General features: G+C 53.0%; 7 protein-coding genes across 7 annotated transcripts; 3 read left to right on the forward strand and 4 right to left on the reverse strand.

Annotated features, from left to right (window-relative positions):
• Window positions 1-440: 440 nt before the first annotated feature.
• On the forward strand, window positions 441-1,751 carry ASPZODRAFT_125899 (hypothetical protein; the record flags this gene model as incomplete). Its single annotated transcript, XM_022721450.1, has 3 exons — window positions 441-757; window positions 802-891; window positions 941-1,751. The coding sequence occupies 3 exons, from the start codon at window positions 444-446 to the stop codon at window positions 1,425-1,427; spliced, it is 891 nt and encodes a 296-aa protein (XP_022576700.1). The 3' UTR covers window positions 1,428-1,751.
• On the reverse strand, window positions 1,453-3,097 carry ASPZODRAFT_77483 (hypothetical protein; the record flags this gene model as incomplete). Its single annotated transcript, XM_022730177.1, has 3 exons — window positions 1,453-2,553; window positions 2,606-2,878; window positions 2,927-3,097. 3 exons carry the CDS (start codon window positions 3,095-3,097, stop codon window positions 1,453-1,455), a joined length of 1,545 nt encoding a protein of 514 aa, XP_022576701.1.
• An 85-nt stretch (window positions 3,098-3,182) lies between these two features.
• Window positions 3,183-4,969, reverse strand: ASPZODRAFT_1503734 (hypothetical protein). The gene is made up of 4 exons (XM_022725612.1): window positions 4,353-4,969; window positions 3,673-4,290; window positions 3,444-3,613; window positions 3,183-3,384 (listed from the first exon to the last, which is right to left on the reverse strand). Exons 1-4 carry the CDS (start codon window positions 4,824-4,826, stop codon window positions 3,231-3,233), a joined length of 1,416 nt encoding a protein of 471 aa, XP_022576702.1. The 5' UTR covers window positions 4,827-4,969; the 3' UTR covers window positions 3,183-3,230.
• A 719-nt stretch (window positions 4,970-5,688) lies between these two features.
• ASPZODRAFT_20693 (hypothetical protein) lies at window positions 5,689-8,488 on the forward strand (the record flags this gene model as incomplete). The annotated part of the gene is made up of 2 exons (XM_022727648.1): window positions 5,689-6,894; window positions 6,965-8,488. 2 exons carry the CDS (start codon window positions 5,689-5,691, stop codon window positions 8,486-8,488), a joined length of 2,730 nt encoding a protein of 909 aa, XP_022576703.1.
• An 85-nt stretch (window positions 8,489-8,573) lies between these two features.
• On the reverse strand, window positions 8,574-9,431 carry ASPZODRAFT_77467 (hypothetical protein; the record flags this gene model as incomplete). Its single annotated transcript, XM_022730175.1, has 1 exon — window positions 8,574-9,431. The coding sequence occupies one exon, from the start codon at window positions 9,429-9,431 to the stop codon at window positions 8,574-8,576; it is 858 nt and encodes a 285-aa protein (XP_022576704.1).
• Window positions 9,432-10,221: 790 nt separating this feature from the next.
• Window positions 10,222-10,785, reverse strand: ASPZODRAFT_105615 (hypothetical protein; the record flags this gene model as incomplete). The annotated part of the gene is made up of 2 exons (XM_022720911.1): window positions 10,222-10,478; window positions 10,540-10,785. The coding sequence occupies 2 exons, from the start codon at window positions 10,783-10,785 to the stop codon at window positions 10,338-10,340; spliced, it is 387 nt and encodes a 128-aa protein (XP_022576705.1). The 3' UTR covers window positions 10,222-10,337.
• Window positions 10,786-11,877: 1,092 nt separating this feature from the next.
• On the forward strand, window positions 11,878-12,599 carry ASPZODRAFT_1503783 (hypothetical protein). The gene has a single exon (XM_022725614.1). The coding sequence runs from the start codon at window positions 12,139-12,141 to the stop codon at window positions 12,532-12,534; it is 396 nt and encodes a 131-aa protein (XP_022576706.1). The 5' UTR covers window positions 11,878-12,138; the 3' UTR covers window positions 12,535-12,599.
• Window positions 12,600-15,080: the final 2,481 nt, after the last annotated feature.

Below are 15,080 nucleotides of genomic sequence, written 5' to 3' on the forward strand. Positions count from 1 at the left end.
TATACGCAAATCATCCTGATTGGCAGCCTCAAGGTCATCCTTTCCTGCAACAAGTAGTGTATGCTTCTATTACTTCTGCCTATAGCCACCGCCTGCAGTGCAACAGATTATTAATGTTCCTCAGAGTACTATTATACTTATCTTACTATAATATTTTATTATTATGTTTAATAGATACTTGCCTATAGGGGATAAGATAAACAAAGTATAGAGGGCTCAATAGACTGATCCTAGAGTGGTCATTGTATGATTACAGAGACTACTTTATAAGCTTCTAGTATTAAATATATCATTTCAATTATTACTAGAATATACTCCGTACTGGTGGACCGGAGGACGGCAAGATTGAAAAAAACCATTTCGATACGAGTATAATACCCCAGCCAACTATAAAGTCAGCAGCCTGCCAGCTTCTACTGTTTAACATCTACATATTCACACCAATGTTGCCTTTCTACTTTCTCTGCGCACTCCCCCTTCCCTGGCTGATATACCGTACGAACCGGTTCTTCAGCCGCCGCGCCCTGAACAACGCAACACCAGCCAGCTTCGACTGGAACAAGGAGATCGTCGTGATAACAGGCGGATCGAACGGGATCGGTGCAGCGACGGCACGGCTTCTCGCCGGGAGAAAGACGACAGTCGTCATCTTGGATATCCTGCCGTTGAGCTTTGATCCGCCTGAAAACCTGCATTACTACCGTTGCGATATCACGCAGTATGCAGATCTACAGGCTGCAGCAGAGATAATCCGGAGGTAGGATTCCAAGCACTGTTTCTATCTATACTGACGCTGTATAGGGAAGTCGGAGCGCCAACCTGTGTGATAGCGAATGCGGGAATCTGTCGTGGGAGACCTCTCCTCCAGGCCACGGAGAGAGATGTCGAACAGTATGATGCATTTTGAAAACGATCTGAGAGACAGAAACTGATCAGCTAGGATATTCTCCGTCAACAGCCTCGGTCTGATCTGGACGATCAAGACGTTCGTCCCGGACATGGTCTCGCGAAACCACGGCCATCTGGTGATTATGGCGTCGCAGACTGCCCACCTCGCCACGGCGGGCATCACAGCCTATGCCGCGACCAAGTCAGCGGCTCTGGCTGTCTACGAGGGAGTGCACACCGAACTGCGACACCACGCAGCCACAGCCGCGCGTGCCGTTCGAGTCTCGTGCGTGGCCCCCTCGGCGGTCTCGACGGCCATGTTCGCAGGGATCCAGATGCCCCCAGGGATCGAACTGCTGTCTGCAGAAGCCGTCGCAGAGGGTGTAGCGCAAGTGGTATGGAGTGGCGAGAGCCAGAATGTCTCCATCCCCTCTTCTTCAGGGATGTCGGCGTGGATGAGAGCGTTGCCGGACTGGACGCGCGTCGCCCTACAAGATTTCGGCAAGGATGTGATGAAGAACCTCACGGTGACCAGGTAGACACGACCGATTACATGCAAATATATCATACATGCGTTAAACGTACTTTCAACCCTCCCCTCGGTCTAGAAGTAAGCCCCGTCTCGATGACGATGGGTCCATCCTCGGCCAACTCAATGGTAAACGCCCGCACCAGCGCTGCCAGGAGACACGCAAACTCCCCGCGCGCAAACCCCTGTCCAATACACGACCGCGGACCGTGCAGAAACGTCATAAACGCATAGTTGGATGTACTGCCGCCGCCAGAGGGTGTCTTTAGCCAACGCTCTGGGCGGAACTCTCGCGCATCGGCACCCCAGAGCCGAGTCGAGAGGTTAGTCGCGCGCAGCACGATCGCTAACTCGGTACCGGCGGGGATGAATTGGCCCTGGACGAGAGTATCGCGCACGGCGATGCGTCGTGTGAGTCCTGCGGGGGGGTACACGCGCAACACTTCATTACACACGGCCTGCAGATAGGGAAGGGTGTCCAGGGACTCGGCAGTGACGGCAGAGTCCTGCATGGGAAGACTCTGACGCAGTTCTTCCCGTAATCGCTCTTGTACCTTTGGGTATAGGCATAACGCGTACACGGCCCACGTCAGCGTCGTGGCGGTGGTTTCGTGTCCTGCAGCCAGGAAAGTGAGCAGATGGTTCTCGAGCATGCGGTCTGTGAACTGGCCGGACGAGAGGGCAACAGAGATGATATCTTTCCCTCCAGAGGCAGAGGCACCGGTCTGCCTTGTCTTGTTGGCGATCAATCGCCGCGCAACCCCCGTCAAGGTCTCCGTTGCGACGCTGATAGGGTCTCGCTGAGGCAGCACGGGGCTCAATACATGACGAGCCATCATCAAGAGCAGCGCTATTCTTCCTGCAGGGCGTCGCTGCTCAAACACTCCCCGGTACGCGGTGCAGATCTCGTGGTCTGGATGGTGCAGCGTGTCAAAGGCCTCGCCCAGCCCTGCTACGCCGAGGATATCCAGCGTCGCGCGCGCCAGCCAGTCTGTGATGTCCAATGTAGCCTGTCCTGTCTTTCCAGTTTCCTCCTCCAGCACCTCGACGAGCCGACATGCCTGCTCCCAGAAGACAGGGTACAGGTTCTTGACGTGTCGGTGGGAGAACGCCGGCATCAGCAGTTTGCGTTGTGTCTGGAAATTAACTGAATATCGTTTTCGATATGGGCAATGAAGCAAGTCCTACCTTGTGCTCCTGTCCTTCGGCGACAATCAATCCCACGCCGAGAATCCGTCCTAACCCCCGTCGCAGACTCGCCGGCTTGCTGAACTCGTAGTTCTTCTGCACGAGGACCTCCGCCAGAGTTGGCGCACTCGTCACAAACACGACCTCCTTGTTCCAGCGCATCCGGTAGCGCACGAGTGGGACGTCTGGTATCTCGTTGATCCATTCGTCGTGAGGCATTCCCGATCGTTCATTGGGGACGAGATGTGTGTGGCCGGTGAGGAGATGGCCGCCCTTGATGCGTTAGAAAGACACAATTTTCAGATATAAAATAATTCTCACCTTTGGCTCTGGCAATCGACGCAGGGGACTAAAGACGAATGGCCAGAGAAGAACCTTCCACACCAGAAGAACAAACAGTGTGAGAGGAATAGACAATAGGGTAGGCCATCTGGTAGACTTCCACAAAACGGCATGGAAGACACAGCCGACAATGATGATCCAGGCAGCCATAATTATTTTCACTGAGATAGCATTGAGAGTCGAAGGATAAACGCTATTTATACTACTGCAATGCATCTACTCCCTTGTTATCATACGGCGTATTCGTTTGTGGTATTTGAACTTGGTAAGTACAGTATTTACCTTATCTACTCGTAATACGAACTTTGAGCGGAATCTTCTCCCACGAAGTGTAGATGTACTGCTCCTGCGGCCAGTGGCGACATTCTGGCATCAATTCGATATCGAAATGCCACAGAATCTTCGCCAGAATGAGTCGCATCTCGATGTTCGCCAGGCTGATCGTTAGCTTTTTACCACACAATACAGTTCCCCCTTTGCTAGAGAAAAAACTTACTTCCGTCCGATGCAGTTGCGTGGCCCAAAAGAAAACGGCTGCAGTGCTTCACGTCGATCGTTGGCATAGGGCCCATCTGTATCGAGCCATCGTTCAGGGAGATACCGATCGGGGTCCTTAAAGTTGGCCGGGGAGCGAAAGACAGCGTACTGGGCCATGCCCATGGAGGTCTACCATGATTAGCATCAAAAAGCCAGTGGTGTTCGATCTTATAATTAGAGCAATATACATTTCCTGGAAGCCATTGACCTAGAATGCGCGCCCCCTCAGGCGGAGTGATGCGTGGGTGACTCCCTGCGGCAGGTGGATACAGGCGGAACGATTCATCGAGGACGGCGTTGATGTACTTGAGCTGGCTGATGCGCGAGATGTTGATCTCATGACTGGCCTGGAATGCAGTCCGCACTTCTTCCACCAACTTGCTCATCACGCGTGGATGCGTGCACAGGTAATATACTGTTCCCGACAGGATTGTGGCAGTCGTCTCGCTGCCGGCGATAACCATGAGGTTGGCGTTGGCCACCAGATCCGGGAGGGTGAGATGGCCCTTTTCTTCTGCCTGCAGCAGATGGCTCATGAAGTCGATATAGTCCGGATGGCGCTGCTGCCGCCGTTTCACCTTCTCCTCCACCAGGCCGATATGCCACGCGCGCCGTTTCACGATGCGGGCGGGCATCAGCGCCAGGATAATCGACCGGATATCGATGAACCGCTGTAGACTGCGGATATAGTGCACGTACACGATCGCGTTGAAGATCATTGACATCCATGGGTGGTACTCGGTGTTCTGGAGGCAATCGAACGGTTCGTAAAAGGCCAGGTGGCCGATGATATCGAATGTGACATACTGCATCGACATGTCTTCAGCAGAGAGCATCAAGGAGAAAACAACCAAGGAAGAACACCCACGTTAAACCATCGGACAATATCAACTGGCTCTCTCTTGTCTGCCACCTCCTGGAGACGCTGGATTAGCAGATCAATATAATGCAGCAACACCGGCTCTTGTCCCCGGAGCACCTTGTCGGAGAAGGCGTTGGAAAGCAACTTCCGTAGATCTCCGTGGGTCTTGCGGTCAGCATTGATAATGGTCGGATGTGCTTTATCTGCGTCTGTGTTCTCGCCAGGATCCTTGCGGTTCTCGGGCAACCCGTTGCGGAAGCCATAGATCTCCTTCCAGGCGTCGGCACCCGTGAAGGAGAGCTCCGTCGGTGCAATCCGCACAATATCGCCGTACTGTAGATGCAGCTCGTGCACTACGAACGGGAAGCGTCCGCTCAGCTGTTGACGTAACCACCACAGACGGGTTGCAGCGGCCAACTTGGGCCCGGGATACTTGGACAGTGGGTGGAAGTAGATCCGGTAGATGGCCACGCCAGTCATATACGCGACCAGCTGTCAACACTATTAATATCACCATTTTCCTCTCACGGTCGGGATATAATACCATAGCCAATACCAATCCCACTCCCTGAGGAAAAGATAGGCTGGACAGAACAGCACTTGGCATCATGATGTACCGTGAAAATGAACACCCTATTGGAGCTTCTCAGAATGTCGTACACTCATAAGCCAGGAGTATCACGTCCAACACACCTTCATCCAGGCCTTAAATACCATGCTCGCCATCGACCAAAGCGGGGGAAGTGCTCGGTAATACCTCTGGATAGAGGAAATACGAGCAGTATGCAAAAACGTGTACTAGGTAATAATTACATCTTAAAACCATATGCAGCTTCCTGCCTGTGCGGGTCTATCCGCTGCGGGATACGGCGAAGCAGATAGAGTGCTCGTATTCTGCAGAGAGCGATCCAGCCAACCAGGGGAATGGATTACTTTGCAGTCAATCTTGGCAAGGCAGCCTTGGGGATTTATCGGGGATATCACATGCCACAGCTGACAACGCCAAGATAAACGGGTTGAATCGAGTTGAGATGCGTGCTTTGGGGTGAACAGGGTGAGGAGCTGTCAAGGCTGACGTGAGCCTTGCACGCCTCAGGCTGGTCCAGCTTCACTGTTGAGGGGTCATAGATAGCATAGACAGGGGTGTTTATCTTTCCTTTTGGGGGAACATGGCCGCCACCGTTGCAGCTGAGAGGAGGGCCAGTCGTATCGCTTTAGCCAGTCAGGCGTCTCATTATCCAGAAGGAGGGAAGTTGTCTGCGACAGTATAAAAAAGGCCTACTGTTAGAACAGAGCCATGCCCTCGCCCGACTTCAGTCGTATAGATGAAAGAGCACACACAATGGACACAGCATTCCTCCAGCAGTCTGCAGAGGGCTTGGTTGCCCGGCTGACTGAACAGATAGACAGCCCGTATGGATCAGGATTCATGAGCCCGGCTATCTATGACACCGCGTGGGTGTCGATGGTCAGTAAGACAGTCGACGGGGAGACTTTCTGGCTGTTCCCAGAGTGCTTCGAGTATCTCCTGCAGCACCAACACGACGATGGCAGCTGGATCGCGTACGCCTCTTCCATCGACGGTATTCTCAACACAGCCGCATCGCTCCTGGCGCTGAAGAGGCACCTCAACAGCCCGTACCAGATGCAGGGGACCCCCGTGGAGCCACTCATTGAGCGCATTGACCGCGCCACAGCTGCTCTCCAGACACAGCTCGACAGATGGGAGGTCGACGGCACCGTCCACGTCGGCTTCGAGCTTCTTGTTCCCGCCTTGCTAGACTACCTCGCGGCGGAGGGCGTCTGCTTCACCTTCCCCGGCCGCGACCGCCTGTTTTCCATCCGCCAGGAAAAGCTTGCCCGCTTCCAGCCCGAGTACCTTTATCTCCCCGTGCAGACTCCCGCTGTGCACTCTCTCGAAGCTTTCATCGGGTCCATCGACTTTGACCGTCTGGCCCACCACAAGATCCAGGGCTCCTTCATGGCCTCCCCTTCCTCCACCGCAGCCTTTCTCATGTACTCCTCTCACTGGGACGATGACTGCGAGCAGTACCTCCGCCACGTCCTCCACTGTGCCGCAGGCCACGGGTCGGGCGGAGTGCCCAGCGCCTTCCCCTCCACCATCTTCGAGCTGACCTGGGGGCTCTCGACTCTCCTCGGCGCCGGCTTCGATCTACAGCCAGACACGTCAGCTCCCGTCTCCAAAGCATGTGCTTACCTGGCTTCCTCATTCACCGCACAGGGAGGCACCGTCGGCTTCCTGCCAGGCGTGGGTGCTGATGCAGACGACACGGCCAAAACAATCCTGACGTTGCGCCTTCTCGACCGGGAGGTGTCATGTGACCCCATGCTGGACGCGTTCGAGACGCGTCACCACTTCCGCACGTATCCTCACGAGCGAGATCCCAGCTTCTCGGCCAACTGCAACGTACTGCTGGCGTTGGTCAATGCTACAGAGGTGGAGAGGTACACGGCGCAGATCGACAAGGCCAGTCGTTTCCTGTACACGCAGTTTCGAAACAGTCAGTTGAACGTACGAGACAAATGGGTGAGTGAAGGGCTGTCTGGCTGCGTTGGGTGATTACCACAGAAAAGCTGACACGAGGGGAAACAAACAGAATTTGAGTCCATTCTACTCCTGGATGCTGATGGCTCAGGCTGTCGCGAGGCTATGGGATCTCTGGCACCAGGGGGGGGTGCAGTCGCTGTCGAATGAGCTGGTCGCGACGGAGTTACCAGGGCTGCTGAGTGAGATGGTAGCCTGCCTTGTCAATCAGCAGAATACAACCGGATCGTGGGGGGCGAGAGGGTCCAGAGAGGAGACAGCATATGCAGTGCTGACTCTAGCGTATGCGGTGCCTCTCGAGGCGTCCAGGGAGACGCGTCAGGCTATCCGAACAGCAATTGTCAGGGGGAGTGCGTATCTTGCCTCGCTGGATTGCGGGGATGGTATTGATCGGTTGTGGGTGGAAAAGGTCACCTACGGGTCCGAAGTTCTATCTGAAGCCTATACTCTAGCCGCCTTGAAAAAGGCCGCCAACCTGCTTGAAGAAGAGCCGGAATCTGTCCAGGTGAACGGCGTTTCCGCCAAGTTGAATGGAGTGAAGGTAGAGATCGAGGAAGTTGTGGACAGCTCCACCAACGGCCAGGTGCAGGCACCTAACGGCTTCCAACCCAAGATCGACGGTGTGGAAAGCGATAAGTCTCCTCTCCCGGTCGCCGATACCGGTAGACACTGCCGACCGCCAGCATGGACCATGGAACAGGAACAGATCCTCCTCGGGCCGTTTGAATATCTCGAAACCATGCCTGGGAAGGGGATACGCTCGCAGTTCATCCATGCCTTCAACACGTGGCTTCAGATTCCCGGCACGAGCTTAGAGGTGGTAGACAAGGTCGTCAGTATGCTGCACACAGCATCTCTGCTTGTGGATGATATTGAAGACAACTCGAACTTGCGCCGAGGGCTGCCTACTGCGCATCGGATCTTCGGTACAGCCCAGACCTTCAACTCGGGGAACTATGTCTACTTCCTCGCTCTACGTGAGATTGAGAGCCTGAGAAACCCCCAGGCGGTGTCTATCTACGTCGATTCCCTGATTCACCTGCATCGCGGTCAGGGCATGGACCTTTTCTGGCGAGACTCCCAGATCTGTCCTACGGAGGAAGAATACCTCGACATGGTTGCCAACAAGACCGGGGGCCTGTTTTGTCTTGCTGTGCAACTCATGCAAGCAGAGAGCAGTGTTCAAGTAGATTTTGTTCCTCTCGTGCGTCTGCTGGGGGTCATTTTCCAGATCTGCGACGACTACCTGAACCTCCAGTCGACCACGTACACCCACAACAAGGGTTTGTGCGAGGACCTCACTGAGGGAAAGTTCTCCTTCCCCATTATCCACAGCATCCGGGCCAATCCCGGTAATCGACAACTCATCAACATTCTCAAGCAGAAACCCGAAGAGGACGACATCAAACGCCATGCGCTTGCCTACATGGAAACAACCAATACATTCCAGTATACGCGGGATTTCGTCAGAGAGCTGAAAGCTCAAGCCATGGAATTGATAGAGCAGTTTGAGCAGCAGGGTTTCCAGAAGAACCATGAGTTTAGAAGAATCCTCGCCCGCATGTCTCTTGATTGATTCAGCTGGCTTCTTTTTTTGTTTGTTTCGATAGTCTTGACTACGATTGCCATAAGATTTTTGGCCCCAGATTGCAATGCTAGGCTTAATTCACTGAAACTACCAGGCTGGCCACAATAGAATCAACCTCACTCTCTGAAAGTCCACACTGGTCGACAAAGTACCGCTGCGCGCCCCCAAACTTGGTGTCCACCACGTCCGCCAAGAAACCCCGCATATCCCCCGGATCACTGGCCACGATAGCTTCTGCCTGCTCGTGAGTGGCCGCGTCGCCCCTCTGCAGCAGCCGCTGAATCAAGTGCTTACGCCATGCGCCGATTCCAATGGTGGTGAGTGCGTATTCGGCGACCACTTCCTCGTCGGCGACCCCGCACAGCTTGAGAAGCAGGGCAGCAAAGACCCCCGTACGGTCCTTTCCGAGCGTGCAGTGGAAGAGGATTGGATGGTCTGGCTCCTGAAGGATCTGCAGCATGACAGATCGGAAACTCCCCGTCCGGGCCGCCTGGAGCGCTATCTCCTCGTATGCTTTGACAAACCCGCTGGTAGCAGCAGCAGTAGTCACCGTCTGGGCTGTGCCGTATCGCTTGGCCAGTGAGATTGGAGAATAATCGCCCTCCTCCTCGAAAACAGGGATGGCGTATCGGGTGGTCCCCGGGATGCAAAGCAGCGAATCGGGGTACCGTGAGGCCACCAACTGAATCTCCGTCTCGGAGCGAAAGTCGAATACGGCGCTGATCCTGAGAGTCTTGGTCAGCGTCTCCACCCCGGCGACGGTGATCTGGGACGGCTGCGCGGAGCGAAACAGGAAGCCCGGTCGTATACACCAGGATCCTTGCTGCTGTTCTGCTGAGAGGGTGCTGGGAGGGTGGCATGGATGGCCGCCTAGATCGCGAAAGTTGGGGACTCCCTCCACGGCCACAAAGGGAGGTGCCAGGTTGGCCATCTTGTTTTTGCGTTATCAGATCCCCGTAGGCATGCCGTAAGCCCTACCCAGTCGAGGCTTTTATCATGTTCCAAGTTCTAGACCAACTACCCCGGCTTGATTGTCGCTGATTGACGCCATTGGGGCTGAGACAATGCAGTGAGATAAACGGCCCGATATTGCAGCGAGTCTAAGATAGCACTTGCATAAAGTTGGGATGCAGAAAGCCTAAGCTGTGATGCGACATGCAGATGCACTAGTATGGTTGAGATTGCGAGTGAATTGAAAAATACTAGCCCTGTATCCATTCTAATCATGCCCTGCTAACGGTTTAGGTGGGATATACCACAGTATAGGCAAAGTGGCCTGTTCAACTCATTCTAGTATACTCTGATGAACTGTGGAAAGTGATTGTCTAGGGTACTTGATTCTGTCGCGACTCGTGAACTTTCGATGCTTGTCATGTCGTCCAAGTATTCCGGTCTCACCAACCCTTCTAAGGAGCGTATTAGGCACGCTCTATTCATAATTCAAGCTTTAAATCTCGTTTATTTGTTTAGAAAAGCCCTTCCAGAGTTACCGAGAGACTTGTCAGAAGACTGTATATCGATTTTGTCCACTAGCACTTTGCAACCGAGTCCCTGACTACTCCTAAGAGGCTCCGCAAATTCTATGATTGTTCAGTGTCCGTTGGCAATGACTTCATTTAACTTTGCGATGGCAAGCACGAAAGACGGATTTTTACAGCCTATTCTTAATACGATGGATAAGAGAACAAAACAGTAGATGAAGGACCCCTTGTTCTAGGTTCTGATTCCACTGAAGTGCCATTGAGCCCTACAGATACCCGTCGTACTGGCTGATTGCTCTCAAGAATTGTAGAAAATAGCCTCACCGCCGACCTTGTTCACCTGTCTCCGCTTGGTTTCACTTGTCGGCTTCGATCTGGAAAGTCACCCGAATCTCCAAGTTCAACCCTTCAAATTTATCCTGGGCCGAGATCGAATTGATGCCATTGACAAAACAGGTGACGCGTTGTTCGACAGTGGTCTCATCGGTGGCATGGAGCTATACATTCCCAGCAGATTGTCAGTGAGGGTGTCTCTTGACTAGATAGGACGGGACTAACGCCAAAGTCCATATCAAACCGCCCGGCGCCGTCGTCTGACTTGAACTTGAAGGCCAAAATGGCGAACCGAGGAAGTTTGTGGTGTGCTGCTTGAGTCTCGTTGATTGCGTTGCGATAGAATAAGCCGAGAGTCTCAGTGGCTACAGGAACTGGACCAAACTTTGGATTGAATGAGTGAAGGTCGTTCGCTGAGGAGACTGGGGAGTCCAGGATACTCACATCCACCGTTTTGATCACCTCGGTCATTGAAAACATTTCAGAACTGGAGATAGGTGGTGCGACAAGGATCGTGACGGAATTCAGGATTTAGCAAGGGACGAAACTCACTGCGAGGGCCGGGGAAGAGGGGAGAGGAGGAGAGGAAATTGGGAGAAGACGAAGTTGAGGCAATGATGGGCTCCTGCCGGTTTTGGCAGGTCCAGTGTCTGCCTGGGGCAGAAACACACCAGCCTCAGGCAGCAACAGTGACTCGTGATAACTTCACTCTGCTGCTGCCTGCACACCTTCTTTCTTCTCCTACTCTCTCCGTCAACCACAATCTTTCCGTTTCGCGTAGAGCAAAGAGCTCTCCCGTGTTTATCCCCGGAATTGTCGAGTCCATCGCTTCATGGAACAGTCGGTAAGCCACAGTGTAGTGTATTGTCTCGATCCCTGCTGACTGGGATTTCTTTCTCCTAGGTCGAAAAACTGCCTGAGCTCCATCAATCGATTCAAAAGGGGGATACCTAGAGGATCAGACAATTGCTTGAAGATGATCAGAGCCTGGGGTGTTATTGAGATACTAGTTCTGGACGGACTGCCTGATTATGGTGGCTGCCCTATTCCTGAAAGAGATCTTCCAGCTACTTCTGGATCGACAACCTCACGACAGCTCCTGTATAGGCCTGTTGTTGTGGAAATGGGATGGTTTGGCAACTCCTCCTGCAAGACTGAACCATCAGAGTACTGACTGGGGTGACGATTCGCTTTCTAGGTGCTTCTACACCGAGCTTCCAAGCAAGTATTTACCAATTCAATATAACTCCTCACCTCTCCTTGGCGAGTCTGTCCGCATTGGAACGTCGTGGATGTCCTAGAAACCCTATCGAAGTAGCAAAATATGAGTTGTGAGCCAAGCAAAATTGATCATCAATGTATTTATTCTGCATAGGTAAGTCCCTCTTGACTGCTTATAATGAATTAAAGATTCCACATGGTCATCGAGTTCTCAAAACCACCGATTTGTCTGACAGTCCTTCGCCCATCGGTAGTGTAATAGATCACCGCTGGCTTGACCACCTCATTCCGAGTATCGAAAAAGTTTAATCTCACCCAGTGAATCGGCTTTCCATCTCGCAGGCAGCTGTAACAATATTTGTAGGCCTTTGGGTCACGAATTTCCTTCGAGCCGTACACAATGGCCAGAATCTCGGCATTGAGGTCGGCGGGCTTCGGAAGTGGACTCACAACTTTGCAATAGCTGAACTTGTTGGAGTATAAACTGTCTCCGGGACTTGGCAAATATTCGAAATCGCGCAGTTGGCTGATATCTCCCATCCTCAGGTAGTGCTCGAACGCGCTTTGCTTGCACACAAAGATGCGGAGCTCAGCGCCCACTCGATGCAACACAGAAAGAGATTTTTGAATCTTTTCTCTAGTTTTTATACTTGTCAGGGGCGGCTCGGGTTTCCAATAGATGTGCACGTTGTCGCCATCTTGAAACGCGTTCCGGACCTCCTCGGTGCTGTCTGCACCATCCCAGGCGGCACTGAGGATCTCCACCTGCCGGGGCTGGTACTGGTGTTGGATATTCAATTTCCAGGTGGTCGTTCGGGGATGATAAGTCTCTTCGTCGGCCGTGAAGAAGGAAATCGCCTCTTCCGAGGACTGCTTGGTATCATTCCCAAGCTTTTTGGCCAAGAAATTGAGTCTCCATGTCGTCGGCTTGTTTGTATTATCCGGGATGGGCTGCTCGACGCGGAGTTCCTGAACAACTCCAATCAGGCCGAATACTAAAGGCAAGGTAACTATATGAAAAAGACAAATTATCGCTTACCGCATTCTTGGAATAGGCATACATGAGTGCAAAGCCCGGGTTCTATGTCATTACCAGTTAGCAGCTTATACCCGTTGAACGTGGCCTTTGTCAGGAGGCATCAAGCATGCATACCTTGAAGACAATCTTGTGAGGGGTGCACATCAACACCTCGCTAGGCATTTTGGCATCGGAGAAGTCGAGATTTGGCCCTGTCTTTGGGATTTCCCTCTTGTTGTTTCGGTAGAAGTCTGCGATACTCTTTCGCAGATTGTCCATTTGAGTATCATCCAATCCATACGGTATCTTTCCATTCGGTTTACGCGCCGAGATTTGCATCACGATGTTCCCGAACAGCAGAATATCCCAGCGTGAGACGGAGTCATGAAACAAAAGTGAGAGATCGGCGCCCTGGACTTCCGGAAACTTGATATCGCCGTTATTGGGTATCCTAGTCATATTTAACAGTTCGTGCTCGACTTCCCTCATCGCGGATTGGGAACTGTCCAAGATTGTGATCTGACACTCGATCATATTAACCCAAGATCCATGGTCATCGCGGCGAAGTTGAAAGACATATTTGATTCTCGTGATATTCTCATCAGTATCGGCAGTGGGAAGATCCCACCAACCTCCAGGAATGGACCGGGCGACGGCATTTTTGAGCTCCTCAAACAATCGATACGCGGGGAACCCGGCACAAGGAATATCACCCTGGCTGCGAAGCATCTTCAGTTTATCGGCCACATTGGAAGGAACAGGTTTCGTATCTTTCCAATCGGCTTTCAGTTCACGTCCATGGCTTCCCAAGGGGCTAATGTCGGTTATGGGGTATAGAATTGACGGCCATGTCTGCGGCCATTCCGTCCCCTTGGGCAGCTCGAGCTGCTTTTTCCAGTCGCGGAAGCTCACTGTCCCTATTTCCCAGTCCTCATACCCGGCTCTGCCCGTTGCTGCTGTCGTCGCCGAGTCAATGGCGGTCTCCAGGTACTTGTTGATCCAGACGATTTCCGACAATGCGCATGCATCCGCCGCGTACCGATTGTCTGCATCCTTTCGTTTGAGATCGGACCGACGGATGGAAACCCACTTGTGGTTGGAAAACTCGGAGCGATCCACATCGTCGTCCAAGCAGTCATCTATCGCCCGCTTATGGCCACTGAATAAGGGATCATTCGTCATTCCCCAGCCAACGAGGTGACCCCGTTTGCTGTACCCAAAGCGAGGCAGGCCATCTCCATCCAGCCCGCCCTTCCAGTAGATGGCTACTGTATAGTTCTCATTGCTCTTGTCGTCTTCTTTCTTCAGGGACTTGTTGAGCCGGTAAGGGAAGCCCAGGTTGAGGCAGAGGCACAGGAAGTGGGCCTGGTCGTAACAGTTGATCTTGCTTTCGCCGTTGTGGCGCTGGGACAACCAACCTTCCAGGTGGAAGCCTCCACCAGCCCGAGCAAACCGGCTCGCTCCCGATCCGGTATCATACTTGCAACTGTGGATGCGTTCCTCCGCCGGGATGGTCAACAGGCCACTCTTGTCGGCTCGGGATGCGTGGACCATTCTCACCACCCAGTTCGCCCAGTCCAACCGCTTGTTGAAGCCCTGATAAACCACCGGCAGCAGGATCAGTTGCAACAGGAGCACGGGGATATTCATGTTGGCATAGACGTCGGCGATCTCATCAACGATGGCGTACAGTTCTAGCTCAGATTCGCCCAAGGGAAACTCCCCTTCGCTCCCGGCATGATAAGCAGCGAGATCGTTCTTCTTCACCATATGCCACTTGACCACGCCTTTGAATCCCCAGGGAATCTCCCGGGCGGGCCCCGTCACAGCAGGGACTTCCATCTGCACCGTGAACATGCGGCCCCCGGGCCCGTTGGGTGTTCTGGGGCTCATCTTGAAGGCCTTGCTTTGCAGAAGGAATGATTTTGTGGGCACTGATGGCTTGGAGTACACCAATTCTCCGCAGACGCACCATTCTTCCTTGGGATCCCAAGAGACAGGCCTCGCCAGCAGGGACAACTGTAACATGGGACGCTCGGCAGCATCCATTTTGATGGTGGCGGGCGTAGTTTCCAGAGGCTTGCCGGCATGCCAGAGGGTAAACCTCTCGGGGTTCCAGTCAGGATCATCCTGGATCCCAAGGTTGGTCAAGGGGACATGCGGTGTCAACAACTCCACGGCGGTGACCTCTGCAATCCTTGTGTAAGTCATAGTACTTCCATTCCCTCTGGCATGTAATCTGACTTACTGGCAAACTCCATGCTTGGGGATACTTTCTTCTGTTTTTAGAAAAGGTCTTTATTGAGAGACTCTTTGTTCAAGTTGAGAGATGAGAGATTTGAGCTGGGGAGAACCCGAAACCGAGGCATCTTATGTGTTTCCCCTCTCTGCTTCGCCTCCATTCACCGATTTTATCTTGCATCTTCTCCAGCTGAAGGGCTGACGACAAGTGGCTGTCACTGACCAGCTGTAAGATTATTCATCTAGCATGGAGTAGTTTCCTGGCAATTTTATGCGAGCCGTGGCG

The sequence above is a fragment of the Penicilliopsis zonata genome (genome assembly GCF_001890105.1).
Source record: "Penicilliopsis zonata CBS 506.65 unplaced genomic scaffold ASPZOscaffold_36, whole genome shotgun sequence".
NCBI classification, from domain to species: domain Eukaryota; kingdom Fungi; phylum Ascomycota; class Eurotiomycetes; order Eurotiales; family Aspergillaceae; genus Penicilliopsis; species Penicilliopsis zonata.